Source organism: Rhinoderma darwinii, chromosome 5 (genome assembly GCF_050947455.1).
Source record: "Rhinoderma darwinii isolate aRhiDar2 chromosome 5, aRhiDar2.hap1, whole genome shotgun sequence".
Classification (NCBI taxonomy): Eukaryota; Metazoa; Chordata; class Amphibia; order Anura; family Rhinodermatidae; genus Rhinoderma; species Rhinoderma darwinii.
In genome coordinates, this window is record NC_134691.1 from 299402405 (window position 1) to 299417802 (window position 15398).

At 38.6% G+C, this 15398-nt stretch overlaps 1 protein-coding gene and 1 long non-coding RNA gene across 2 annotated transcripts in view; one reads left to right on the forward strand and one right to left on the reverse strand.

Annotated features, from left to right (window-relative positions):
- LOC142652004 (sodium channel protein type 5 subunit alpha-like) overlaps window positions 1–5748 on the forward strand; it is a 358710-nt gene extending 352962 nt beyond the window's left edge. Inside the window, exons 27-28 of the mRNA XM_075827343.1 lie at window positions 152–422; window positions 3037–5748. Coding sequence (XP_075683458.1) covers window positions 152–422; window positions 3037–4268 — 1503 coding nt within the window. The 3' untranslated portion in view covers window positions 4269–5748. The remainder of the gene's footprint in view (window positions 1–151; window positions 423–3036) is intronic.
- Window positions 1–14900, reverse strand: part of LOC142652008 (uncharacterized) — a 69321-nt gene extending 54421 nt beyond the window's left edge. Inside the window, exons 1-2 of the long non-coding RNA XR_012847760.1 lie at window positions 14852–14900; window positions 8408–8532 (exon numbers count right to left, since the gene is read on the reverse strand). This is a non-coding gene — a long non-coding RNA (uncharacterized LOC142652008). The remainder of the gene's footprint in view (window positions 1–8407; window positions 8533–14851) is intronic.
- Window positions 14901–15398: the final 498 nt, after the last annotated feature.

Below are 15398 nucleotides of genomic sequence, written 5' to 3' on the forward strand. Positions count from 1 at the left end.
CCCCTTTAACGAGACTCTATTGTGTGTGTACTGGCTCTTGATACAGTACTGGAGGTTCACTAGTTCACGTACATGAATATTAAGATTTCTTTCTCAAAATGTAATATTTTATTCCGTCTGTTTTCATAACAGAACCCTTTTTTTCTTGCAGAACAAGTTTCAAGGATTTTTCTTTGACGTTGTAACTAAGCAAGCCTTCGACATAACCATCATGGTCCTTATATGTCTTAATATGGTTACCATGATGGTGGAAACAGATGAGCAATCTGACTATATTGATAATTTATTGTACAATATTAACTTGGCATTTGTGGTCATTTTCTCTGGGGAATGTCTATTTAAAATCCTGGCTCTCAGGTACTACTACTTCACAATCGGGTGGAACATCTTTGATTTTGTAGTTGTGATTCTTTCAATTGTCGGTAAGTATCTAAATGCTTTTGTCAAACCATAAATTGATGTATGTCAGGATCTTTACTGCAACTACTTTTTTGACCCCCTCAGTATCACTTTGGATGGCCATTTGATGGGTGAATGTATGCCCGCACTTTGGCTTTGATAGGGAATAGGAATAATTTGCCATGGTCCGTCTATGAAAGTTAGGAAGTATGTCCAGTTTGGTACATGGTTAGTGTAGTTTTCGACCAAATTTCCATCATGCTCAACTTGATTTATCAGTGTCTGATACACATTACATATGTTTTACATCTATAAAACTTATATGTGATGGTTGTTGTGACACAAAAAGGGAGAATAAAGTTGTCCTCTTTTTTGCCTGTTCTAGATTCAAAATGTGTGTAATGACTATGTGGGTGAGCATATTAATAAAATGTCAACATGTGTTTTAGATTAGCTGCAGTTAGTGAAACATGTATTTCTATAATCTCTGTATTTCAGTATTCAGGAGTATTTATACGCCCATCTACAGTTCTTAACTGACAATAATCTAACCAGCTGTCGCTATTTGAGTTATAGCACTAATCATACTATAGAAGGTACAACTCTCCAAATGTTTGCTTTTGCTTTGTGGAGGCAACATGGACATTTACTCAGTCTATGGCCAACTCTAATTTCTATCATTATGAACTTGAGTCTCCCAGCACCCAGGGCGCATACCCCGCAAGCCTTCCTTGCTATGCCCATGTGCCCAATTTTTAGTTTCTTTGGGAGATAAGTGCTGCCAGAAATGTTTGCCAGTGGTTATTAAAGTAAATATGTATTGGTCGGCCTATCGAAGTGTGCATGTTTATGAGGGAGTGCAGGAAAGATACCTGTCGGCTGAATATTCAATTGACAGCAATCCTGTATTGCCAACTCAACAATTGGTGCGGTGAATCGTAAACTGTGATATAGCACTCATGTTTAGTTTTCCAAAAATGTCCTTACGCTCATTAGAAGATGTAGTGGCCCAAAACGTCTAAAAAAAAATCACTTAGCTAGGGGCCACAGAATCATTTTAGTCACACAAAACTGGGAACAAGATAAAGCTAGTGATGCATTTCCAGTGGAATGCCCTCCTCTATGTACTATTAGACTATTACAGTATATCAGTATCACTACAATTAAAACATAAGCCCATGACATATAAAACATAACAATCTTTGTATTGAGTTATGTTTCATAAAAATGAAGGTCAAAGTAACTGTTTTAAAGGGGTTGTCCGAGATTGAATGACTTTGTGTTAATGCTTGTAATTTATAAATGTAAATACATTTGTAATATACTTACATTTTCCAAAGTGGCCCCATTTCCACATCCTGCCGTGGGGTACTTGACGGGTGACGTCACTGTCTGCCCTTGCTCTGGCCGCTGTGTTGATCTTCAATTCTTTTCCTGGTATACGACATGTCACTTGTCACGTGCCGTGTATGGGCTGTTCTGTTGTAACGCGCATGCGCGGCCCCTGCTGTTATCTCGAGAACAGCAGGGACCGCAAGAACAGCAGAGACAGCGCATGCGCGTTACGGGCTGTGAAGCGGAACAGCCCATACACGGCACGTCACAAGTGACGTGTCGTATACCCTGCAAAGAATTGAAGATCATCACATCGGTCAGAGCCAGTGCAGAGAGTGACGTCACCCGTCAAGTACCCCACGGCAGGATCTGGAAACGGGGCCACTTTGGAATATGTAAGTATATTACAAATGTATTTACATTTATAAATTACAAGCATTAACACAAAGTCATTTAATCTCGGACAACCCCTTTAAGCCAAAAATGTATCGTTTGAAATGAATTAAAAAGCCAATTTGAAAATTATATCTGACAGCACTTTAACTGGGTTTTGCAGGCATATTATTTCCACTAGCATTTTCTGTACCTATATTATATTATTTTGGTAATAAATCCATTTTCTCTCTTTTACATTGAACTGATTTTTCATGCCACCACTGCAGAATCAGCACCGTGACTTAGCACTGTTGTCTTGCAACTGGGTCCTGATTTCGAATCTGACCAAGGACAACAACTGCTGTCTTCTCCACGTGTTTGCCTGTTTTTTTAAACATACTGAATAAAATAAATATTTTTTTTTTTATTCTTTACAGTTTTTTATGTAATATATTTTTATGCTTTTTGATCATATATTATATGAAAATAGCACCAGAACCAAGCTCTTAGTGTGTGTGTCTGAGCAACTTTATGTGTAGTGGGCTTTATCTCGCTCCACGTCATGCATATGGCTATATGACAAATCTGTGTTGTACAGATACATAATGCAGCACCCATAGCACACTGAGTATATATGGTTTTGCCATGTGCATGAGCCTTTTGAATGAGATTTTATATTGGGTAACTGTAGACGAAAACTAGAGCAACAGGCATTGTTGCTTCATGTCTAAAGCCCACTCCTTCACTTATTCCATAGAATCTCATTTTAAAGGTTTAGTAGGAATGATGCCTTCTGTAGGTGAAGCAGCACATACACTTGTCCAATATGAGCACATAGAAACCTTTATTTAGTTGGTTAGATTATGTTCTCAATGCAAAGTACTGTATGTGTAAACTAGTTTTAATTTTTATTTTTTTGTTTTTCAGGCATTGTTCTTTCAGACATCATCAAAAATTATTTTGTGTCTCCGACTTTGTTCAGGATAATACGTTTAGCACGAATTGGACGTGTTCTTCGACTAATCAGAGGAGCCAAAGGAATACGGACTCTTTTGTTTGCCTTAATGATGTCCCTCCCTGCTCTTTTTAATATTGGTCTTTTGCTTTTCCTTGTTATGTTTATATATGCCATTTTTGGCATGTCAAACTTTGCATATGTAAAGAAGGAGGGTGGGATTGATGACATGTTTAACTTTGAAACTTTTGGAAACAGCATGATTTGTCTTTTCCAAATCACAACATCGGCTGGATGGGATGGCCTTCTCAGCCCAATATTAAACAGTAAGGAACATGAATGCGATCCTTATTTGGCCAACCCGGGAAGCACCACTCCTGGAAACTGTGGTAATCCTCCTGTAGGAATCGTCTTCTTTGTTAGTTATATTATCATATCATTTCTTATTGTAGTTAACATGTACATAGCCATCATTCTGGAAAACTTCAGTGTGGCTACAGAGGAAAGTACAGAGCCTCTAAGTGAAGATGACTTTGAAATGTTTTATGAAGTCTGGGAGAAATTTGACCCAGAAGCAACACAGTTCATTGACTACTCCGTCCTTTCCACATTTGCAGACTCGCTTGCTGAACCCTTACGTATACAAATACCAAATAAGATTAAACTAATTGCAATGGACTTGCCTATGGTTAGTGGAGATAGGATTCATTGCTTGGATATTTTGTTTGCATTCACCAAAAGAGTTCTTGGAGAATCTGGAGAGATGGATACTCTAAAGATACAAATGGAAGAAAAATTTATGGCGGCTAACCCATCAAAAATTTCATATGAACCTATTACGACCACTCTTAGGCGTAAGCAAGAAGAGGTGTCTGCCTGTATCATCCAAAGAGCCTACAGGAGGCATTTGCTTTATCGTTCCATGAGACAAGCCTCATTCCTTTATCGTCACAGGTCATGTGACATCAACATCATAGAAGAAGATGCCCCAGAAAAAGTAGGTCTTATTGCAATCATGATGAATGAAAATTATGGGCGTCATTTGGATAATGTGGAATCCTTATCTTCAACTTCATTTCCACCTTCATATGACAGTGTAACCAGGGACACATGTGACAATATCACCATGGAAGACTCTTCCAAAAATGATGAGTCTACAGATTGTAAAATATGCGCGGACAGAGACAAGGAATCGTTTGTATAATCATTGTTTTTGATATTGTTTACAGAATGTTACAATGTACAAGTGCACAACAGTTCTGGCAGCCTTCATATTCAGTTTATTTGCAAATAAAATTATTAACTTTTCAACTGAACCACTGGGAAAGAATGCTTTACAACGGTTGGCTAAATCTCAGTCAATTTTGCTTTATATTTCTACATCAAGATCTTATGCAGCCTAAAAAGTAATAACTGTGGCGTGGTTATGAGTATGCTAATGTGTAAAAGAGTAATGCAATGTATCTCGATACACAGAAAAAGCCTGACTGTAATACATTCATTTATGGTCTTATCCTAGTGTGTTTAGTAAAGGTTATATATGACCTTGTATCTAAGTTCAATCCAAATATCACAAGCTGCTGTAGCAAAAATATATACACTTACTGTATATGTCATGAATGGTCTTTCATAAATTTATATTTGATATTTTTTTTTACTTAAAAAAAATTCTCTTTTTTCCAAGGGTAGAGCAGATAAATATTTAAAGATCTGCATTATAAACTCTCAAATTATGTAATATTAAAAAAAGAAAAAGAAAACAAAAATAATTCTTGGATCGTGCTGCTGCAAGTTGTTACAAAACATTTTGAACTGTATTTTAAGCTGACATGTAATTGCTTGGCATGGGTAATGCAAATAAAGCTTTTTAAAAAAGGGTTTATTAATGTGTTCTAAATAACAAGCAAACCTGGCTAATTGAATGTGTCCAAAAATAAGTCGAACATGAGAAGTTTCATCATTGTGAATTTTTTAATTGTACTATAATGTCATTAATGTCTGTTCTTTATAGCTCTTAGCACATACCCAAAAAAAACCTAGGGAAAAGGGGTTTCTGATTCCAAAAGTGGTTCAGAGTAAACGTGGTCATCAGGTCCATAGTCACCAATCAGTGTTTAGCCTTCGTAATATAAACTGCACTGGAAAAAATAACATGTGGGCGCTGATTGGTTGCTATGGGCATTAAATCCACTTTTTGAAACATGAGGCTCAATGTAACAATTCAAATATCTGGGCTCATTTCATAAGACTTTTTTTTTTTACCTTTTGCATTATTCTTTCATCTCTTTTGTGATTGACTTTTTGTCCTTTACATCATTCTGGTTTGGCCATTACTTTAACCCATCTCAAAACCCCCCTCACTATACCATACTCCCTCAGGGCTTCTTTTAAAAGATGAGCTCTCATCTCACTATTCTACCTGGAATGTCTATGCAATGTTTTTGCCATAGCTTTATCTTTCTTTACTCTTTTCTCGTTTAGTCCTGTATCTATCATTCATGTCTTCCTCCGATCATCAGTGCACCAGATAGTCATTAACATTATTCAGCTAGTCAGCCGCATTCTGGAGAACTCAAGTCTATCGTTGGCATAAAAAAGCCATGTTGTTGCATGTTGTGTTTTAGAACAATATTTCGAGGATTTCTTTACTGTCTCCAATTCTTTCTTGGGAAGTCCTAAAAACATGACATCTAACATGAGTACCTGAGGATTGTCGTTGAAAAACTCTGGTTTAATGAAGCAAATTATAGCCATTTATAGGTACTGATGATGAATTCAAATAAGGATTATTGCCCTCAAAATCACAGATGTTATTTGACTGCTGGCTCTATGGTGAAATATTGCAGAGTAGTTAAGAAACATGACAAACCAGTCAAACTTTTGATATAATGTATTTGATTTCAGACCCACCCTTAATAAGCAGGTTGGCAAAAAGTGGCACAATATCGGGCATGGTAGCATGGAGAAAATACTGTGTATTATTGTATTGACTCTGTCTACTCACGTACCATTTGCATGTGGCTTTGGCATGGCAGAGTGGACTGGCATCACCTTTTCTGTAAACAAAACTTGCTTTATGTGTTTTAAAAAGTGAAAAAGCCATTTCCTCTTTGAATGAGGCAATAAATTCCATTGTCAATGTCATTTACAGTTTTAAGTTGTTTAATGACTGTTTGTGTGACTTTTTGGCATCCAATTATTGTTTTGTTCCAAAAATGTACACAGTTCTTGAACTTATCAATTTCATCTGCTAGCATTACTTTTATCGCAAATGTTCCATTTCCCTTACTGTAAAGAACCATTTCTATGTTGCACATGAAGTTCACTTCTGCTCTTAAGTGATGTCCACTTGTCATTAACACAGCACATGTAAGGAAACGTTCTTTTGAGAACTTCTTGTATTGACCTTGAATATACTTGAATAAAATTATCATTCTTTTTTTATCTCCATGGCTCTTCTTTTTTACCCCCCCTCCCCACCTCTGAATGAATGTTTCCCTACTCTCATATACTTTTTTATTAAAATATTACCATGATTCTATTATTCTTCACATTCTCTCCTTTATTGCTATATGTAATGTACCATGCAAGTCTCGCTACACCTTGAAGCGTATCTGTCATCAAAATGCTGTTTTTGAATGTTTTTAGACCAATTTAGGTCATTTTGGAATGATATAACAAATATAGTTTGCACTCTTTGAGAGTTATTGTCTTTAACGTACATTTTGATCTTCAAGATGACAACTGACTGACCTGTCAGAATGGTCTTTGATTCATTGCTAAGCAATTGTGATCATGGTCAAAGTCCTCTCTAAATCTAAGTCTACAAGCTTTATCCTAGTGACAGGCAAACCCCCTAGACTCATCTGCAGCCAATAAAAAGTATGCACAATATACAGCATAACACGGCACTAGAAAAGGAGGCAACAGCATAACAAGGCACTAAAAAAAGAGGCATCATTTAATGAATAACTTTTATGAAAATGTATTACAAGCTAACATTTTTTCAATAAAGCAGCTTCCCCAGTTTTATTTAAATCAATAGATGTACTGCTTGTATGACCGACAATTTAACTACATACTGTTATATCAAGTTGCTGTTCGTTGCCTCAGCTATCGTTCTTCTGACATCATCATGTTTAACCAACATGGAAAGTACATTAATCTTCAGCTATTCAAGTTTACCAATTTACATAATTGGAGTGACGACAGAGTCAGAAACCACAATGATCAGCCAGTATTCTAATACACTGATGTTCGAGTCCATATGTACGACCTTTGTAGGTCTGTTTTCTCAACACTCATTCACTTGACTTGCCTTCATAATTCTAATTTTGAATTGCTGTTTGCCAAGCATCATGTTCCACTTATGCTTTTGTTTGTGTGATATCAACATATGTATGCGTTATGTGTCTTTACGGAAGTGGTAGGGGTAGAATAAAATATGACATGCAAGAAGAAATTTAAAAACCAAGCAGTCACAAGTGCTGTTGTGATCCAATGTGAGTAAGAGAACCTTGTCCCAGAGTGGATTGGTATTCGAGAAATGCATGTTAAAAACAACTTCAGTTTAGTGGTAACCTTTACTCAACTAAATGTTTTGGCACTTTACCAGAGTATTCTTCAGGTGGATAGTTTAAGGACTCGAAAAGGACCCAAGAAAGTCTGGTGTGATGTACTGCAATAATAAGTTTCCTATGTGTGAGACAAGAGTCCCTGACCTGCATGACATCACAGCTGTTTTACTTTCCTTGTTTTTTGTTTTCTTCTTAGATACAGTAGCCACTGTCGGCTTTCTGGTCAGTACATTGAACGATGAGCAGTAGCTGTGATCCAAACCCCTATATGCCTTTAAAATGGATGTCCAGAATTAGAAAAAACGGTCTGCTTTGTTCCAGATACGCCACTCATGTCCATTGGCTTTGTCTGGCATTGCAGCTCTTCCACATTCAAGTCAATGAAGCGGAAATGCAATACAAAACACATCTAATGGACAAACATGAACAATTCCTTTAATTATATAAAACAATTAATTAAACCATACAAGGGGAGGAGCCACCTTTTCTCTGCTATGACTGTAATTCTCTCCTTCCGTGTGTATTACATTATGGACACTAGTCTTCTTTACTTTCTCAGTTGTCTAAAATATTTCGTAGTCTCGTTGACCTGTTCCTTATGTAATACATAGATATTGAAAGAAAATGATCCCTTATTAGAAAACTTTACTATTGCTTAAAGGTTTTTACCTATTTGCACTTTACTATTGCTTAAAGGTTTTTACCTATTTACACTCGTTCTGCCACTGAGACCACATAGAAAGGTGAGCTATTAAAGGTACTGTACCTTTAGGGGAACTTGGCCCTGAGCCAAGATGGCTTAGCCTGGCAGCCTGGGTGCTGTTGGCCCATAGGATGGTCCTCCTGAAGGTTCTCTGTTGCGGTGGAATTGGTTGCTATGCCATACTGCACCTAATAGATTAGGGACCCACTTAATAGAGGTTGTCGTGAAGTGGCAAGCAGACTTATGGTATTATCAAACAGTTTACAGGTGTAGCTTATAATGCAGTACATACACAGCAACTAGGCTACATCTGTAAAAAAAAAAAAAACAACAACATTTTACACATATACAGTAGATGAAAGCACTTGCTGATATTAGTCCAATACATGCAAAATTGATTAGGTTAGTATTCTTATTACGATTACCTCCATTTACTCTTGTTGCCTTTATAATGTAAGTCAAGCTACCAGATGGTGTATTGTCCATGATTTTTGTTTTCAGGGTAGATATGTTATATAGATACATTTTCACTCTCATGTGCTGCACCATGGGGCAATGTCTTCTGTTACTGGACCCACGTTAGCCACGACCCTCTGATAGATAGATAGATAGATAGATAGATAGATAGATAGATAGATAGATAGATAGATAGATAGATAGATAGATAGATAGACAGATGGATCCAGCAGCACCGGTATGGTGTGGGTGCAAGCCCAAGAGATTAGACCAAAATCTCAATTGTGTATAGAACAAAAATAGGCAGCACTCCGTTTGTAAAGGTGAAAAAAAGAGGGTACTTTTAATGTCCCATAAGCAACGTTTCAGCTCCTTCCCCTGGAGCCTTTCTCAAGCTTGAGAAAGGCTCCAGGGGAAGGAGCTGAGACATTGCTTATGGGACATTAAAAGTACCCTCTTTTTTTCACCTTTACAAACGGAGTGCTGCCTATTTTTGTTCTATAGATAGAGAGATAGATAGATAGATAGATAGATAGTATTTACCAACAATTGGAAACAGTTTTCTAAGGATACACATTTTATACAAATGTACCCATCCCGGCTATAACTCATAATAAATAGGTCATACCCCAGAAACTATACCTTTTCTTACATAGATCTCTAAATACTTGTTTCAAACAGACCGTAAATTGAAGGAATATACAGTGTGCAAATAATGGCACACACTGTCATATACTGCATAAACAAAAGTCCCATACACAGAATTTTGTAAGCTGCCCAAACCTGGTGCTTTTTGGGCCGTGGCCTAAAGCTAATGGAAAAAGATGCATTTGTGAAGAGCTTCTGAAAAATCCTGTTTAAATCTTGGCCATCCAGCTTTACTTGAGCCTTTCTGCCACCGGAGAGATAAAGGGGTGCCTTGGGCAGCATGCTGGAAGCAATTTATGAGATGTCTTCTTTCCCAACATGTGGTACCACAGCTTGAGCCACAACTGTGGCCTAACTGCCGCTGGAAGGAAACTCTGGGACCGGAGAGCGCCGGGAGACCCCACCTACCAGCTGGTTCTCCCTAGTGCTGTTCTTGCACTACTCACCTGCAATCGGAGGTTTCAGCCGACCTGGGCTGCAGCTATAGAAGCCCTGGCAGCGTTCTTCAGAGGCAAAAGGAGAAAATGGTGCGAGTATCCTCCCACGTCCCTCTGGAGATTGCTGGGGGCAGATATACCTAAGATATAGAGAGAACTTTTGGCGTACCGGCCTCATTCCACACCTGTATACCCTGGATTACAATCCTCCATACCTGGAAGCACTCTCTTATAGGCAATTTATGAACAGACATTGTGTTCCCACCACTCGTCCACTGATATATCGCTTGCATTTTAGTCTGTAGTCTGCTTAATACTACATGGTGGGCTGCATGAAAGAAATTTCTTCTGAACAGTACCTCCTGCTCCTTGTATTAAACGTGTGACCAAAGTTCTCTACTGGGTGTGCCCCAATTTCCTCACTCTAAAATGTAGACAGTTGAGTTGACTGAGGCTTACCATGTCCATTGTGCTCTCTGTTTAATACCATTACCCCTGAAGTTTGGCCCAACAAGATTTATTTGTGCTCTGTGGTACTTGAAGAAGTTCTATTGTAGCTGCTGTCTCCTTCCAAACCATTTTGTGTGACACCTGGGGAGTGAAAACTGTATGGGTCGAAAAACATGCTTCCTTAATCTACCACAAACAAAGCTTTAGTGGACGTGATGAGACGGACCTGGTAGACAGCAACAAGTGTCCGACACTGGGGCTCTGGATACCAACAAAATTATGAATGCCATAGCGGCTTGAAAAACTGCCCTGATGGCAAAGATTGATTATCTCCAAATAGACATAAACAATCTCAGACATGACATTGATTAAATTAGAGACCGTACCATGGAGGTGGAGCGCAGATTTGGCAAAGGTGTTGATACAGTGCATACCACTGGAGATAATACCCACGTACTACAACAACAAGTTGAGGCCCTACCAGAAAGAGCAGAGGATGTGAAAAATCTAAACAGATGAAATACTGTCCGCCTATTGGACCTCCTGGAAAGAGCTTAGGGCAAATAAAGTTCGAGAACACGACTTTATTTCTATTTGATTTATACCTCTGATACACAGAAGAAAAGGGGACAATTTACCCAGGTGCACACCCGTCAGCGAGAGCTCGGCCTTAAATATGCGCTGCTATGTCCTATAAGGCTACGGATACAGGATGGCGATTCAACCTGATTCTACAACATGCCAAAAGAGATCTCAGAGTGGATAGACCGCCAGCAAAACAGATTTTGAGGAATGGACTGATCCTTTTGCTCATGCAATCTCGATGGGTCCAGTGGTGCTGACGTGAGAATCTTTGATATTATATTGTCGTATATTTCTGGTGTACCCTTTGAGGTTATAGAGAGACACCTCTCTTGATGTCCCTATAATCTCTTTGTTGTACCGGATGAACACGAAATGAAGCTCTATGCACTGATTTTTTTCTAAGTCATTGTTAATAGTTTGCTTTATTAATTAACGGAGGCTTTGATATGATTGAATACAGTTCAGGGTTCGGGACTCTGAGCTTGGACAGGTTGGGTCTGTTTGGGCAAGGTGGGGGAAGAAGTAAGTTTCTTAGTTATGATGTTATGTATGGATGTGTATGTGCGTGAGGGGTAAAAGTGCTGTTAGTCTATGACTTTGTTAGGAAAATGGCTACCTGTAAAATAATATTGTGAAATGTACGGGGTGTCAATTGTAAAATCAATTGGTTTCTAGTCTTTAACTACCTAAAGGCGTATAGCTCAGATTTTGTCATATTACATGAATTGCACTTGAGAGGACAGAAAATACTGGCCCTTAAAAGACTCTGGATAGGGCTAACTTATCATGCGTTTTATTCTAATTATGCAAGGGGAGTCTCTGTACCTGTGAGTAAAGCTGGCGCAATAAATTTCAGATCGCTGTTGACCGAATGCTCCTCTGGCAGTGGCTTATCTCCTTGCAAACAAAAGGATCGGGCATGTTGGAATCCAACAGACCGATCCTTCTCTCCCCCGACATCTGCCATCGGGGGATAGTCGGAACACCACCATACACATTTGATGGTCAGCCGTCCCACTGGTCGGCGGGCTAGGCCATCATACATCTAAAGTGTTTAACAAGCTTTAGTCCCTTCCTTTTCAGCTAAACACAGTTCAAATAGATCCGGCGGGGAGGTATGCGCATTTAAACGATGATAATAGGGGGTGTAAATATGTGATAGTGGGACTATATCTTCCTTCCCCTTCCAAACAAACATCTTAAATGAGGTGATGGCAAAGGTGGCTCTACTTCCTAATGCACCATTTATCCTGAAGGGTGATTTTAATGTCACTCTGTATCATATGAATGATCGATTACATCCTCCCCCGACTCACAGATCTTCTATCACAAATTTCTGCTGTTGATTATTTCCTGAGGAGTATCTCGGATCACCCAGTAAACTGCCCTATTAGACAATGGAGACGTAACCCTATGTGGCTTGATGTGGGGCTCATTGAGAATACGTGTAAACTGGAAATTGAGGAGTAGTGGCAGATAAACACGGGGTCCCCTAATCCTTTGGCAGAGTGTGAGGCTTTTAAGGCTGTTATTAGTCTGCGCAATAGCAACTCATAGAGCTTTACTGTTAATGACATGCAACTTTTTGGAAATAGAATTGAGTGAAAGAGGAAAAACATATATTAGGGACCCTAGTGGATATAACCAGGCACAGTAGTTAGGTACTCAAAGAGCATATACTTTACATTTAACAGACCATACCCAGAAGGCAGATGATTTTTGCATAAGGGCATAAAAACAGAAGGGCGTTGGCTTATCTGGCTAGAACATAGAACATAGTGGTGACGGGTATCAAGACTGAGACAGGATTTGTGGTGGCTGAAGCTAGACATATAAGTTCTTAGTTTGCAACTTATTATATACAACTATATTCTTCTCAGACCTGCCATTTCTTAGAGGAGTTAACTGGTTATTAGAACAGGATTGCTCTCCCCTCTTTGTTACAGATGGATAGCCAGTAATTAGATTCCCCCATTACAAAGATGAAAATCCATCAGGCTATTACTTTGATAGTGACCCGCAAATCCCCAGGCCCAGATGGGTTTGTAGCTTAATGGTAAAAGCACCACATTGAGGAGCACAGTGCTTGTTTACTTGTGTTATTTGAGCATGCTCTAGTTTTGATGGCCTTACCTTCTTCCTTTTATGATGCAACAATTGTGGAAATCCTCAAATCTGGGAGGCCATCTGGCCTTACAGAGGCACCAAATACCTTACCCAATTATATGTTAAAGGTACTTTTAGGTAATTTACAGATAATGCTGTACAATGTCCACATAATTTGCCATACAGTGTTCAGATACTATCATACAGTCACACACTGCCCATATAATAATACCACAACATGCTCAAATAATACCACCATATAGCCCCAAACAAAATCACCATACATTCACAAAATAATACCTTCATAGTGCCCAAGTTATTCAATCAAAACATCAAACAAAACTAAAATAACACCACTACAGTGCTAAAAATTATACAGTGACAAAGTGGCCAAATAATACTACTGCACAAAGCTCAAAGCATACTGAACTGTGGTGCCAAAATACTGTAATAAAGTACTAAAATAATGGCCCAATACAGTATGCAAATAGTACCAGTATTCAATGCTCAACTAACTTCCCTGTGGTACTGATCTAACAGTGTCATGAAAAGCATAAGTAAGCTTAATAGTTTCTAATGATACATTAAGTGTATTATAAATACTCATTTAGATAATAGAAATATATATATACATACAGTAAAAAATGTGTGCATGCATACACACACATGAGGGAATTATATATATATACACCTAGGAAAAGATATAAAAACTTGGTTGTTCACCATTTCTCTCAAATCAGTTTACTATACATTCATTTTAACAAGTCAATGAGAGCATTTTTTTCTGTTCACATTAAAATTTTAAAATAATTAATTAGAGACAGGTTTATTTCATTATGTAAGAATTCAAAAACGTACATACAGGGCCAAAAATTTGTATACACCACGTTAACCATCTCTTTAAAATTCTGGAATATTCCATAAATTGATGTAATGCTTTTTGAAAGCTAATATGGCCAATTGTCGTAAGTAGGAGATAATTGGAAACTAATGTGCCCATCTATCTGAATTTATGGACCTACAGTACCTATAACGCCATGTCATTTTGGCCTTGACACCATGGAAAATTTCAAGCAACTTATCCAAGACATCAGAAACAAAAAGTTCAGTTCTTCCTTAGGAGCAATATTCGAACAACTGAAGCTAACATGAGCATCTGTGCAAAAAGTTGTATACAAATATAAAAATCTTGGCGTTACACAGACACTGCATTGTTCCGAAAGAAGGCACAAATAAACACCCGTGCCTAAACAAAGTTTTGCCAGGAAAGATGACGGATGCGGGCGGGGGGGGGGGGGGGGTGGGGGGCGGTGTGGCAGATAAAACTCTACTAACTCATCTACGAGGGAACTCACCCCAGGCTCACAGTATGAGGTGCTGTGTACAGCCCGGTGACATATACTAACAAGGGACGGTGACTGACAGATGAGAAGGACCAAACCAAGTCCAGCAATTGTCAAATTAAAGTAAAGGCCAAAGCTCTGAGTGAACCTGTCAGCAGCATCAAAGTGTTTCACAGTGGAAGATAGGTGACCAGGAGGAGGGTAATAATAAATCCCCCACTGAACACCACAGTACAGTCTGACTCCACAATTGTGTGGGTTACCGTCAGTGAAAAGCAGAAGACAAAAGAAGAAGAGGATGAGGATGTACAGGACTTGTCAATGAACTGATGGGTCCCAAACCTGAGGGGTAATAGCATGAGATTGGTGGCAAATTACAATCTGAGGTGTTTTATGTGGAGTTATGAGGTGAAGGTCACTGGTTGTTGTCACTCATAAGTAAGAAGTACCTGACAGCAATGAGAGCCCTGAGGTTATGTTACCTGGGTGTCTTTAGGTTTGACATAAGATGCTGCCCACGACCTGTTATACCTGCAGGGGTAAAAGTCCCATTAGGACAGTAAGTGACAGTGCAACACAATTATGACCAATACATGTGCCGTGGCGGGACAAGTTTGGATTATTGCTAACATTGGTAGGTTTAGCAGTAAAGTATGCTCATAATATAGAGAAAGTGGCTTACAGATTTTACAGTATTACAGATTATGTATTTGATGTTTGAATGCTGCCCAAAAGGGGCATGTGCCAAGTAGTTGGCCCAGCCTGTTGCTATTATATATAGTTTTGTCAGGAGAAAGTAATTTTTGTTCAAGGCTATTGTGCTATATTACAGGGGGCCAACCTAGTGCCCCCTAGATAGAGTTCCCAACTTCACCATGTTGAAATATGCAGTTTTGAACCAAAAGGGGGGGGGGGAGAGTAGTGGTATGACTCAGTGAGACAGCACACAAATTTGTTTTGCATTTGTTTGAAGCAATGAAATTAGAGCTAGAAAAACTATACTAAACTAGAAACGTATCTATACTCCCC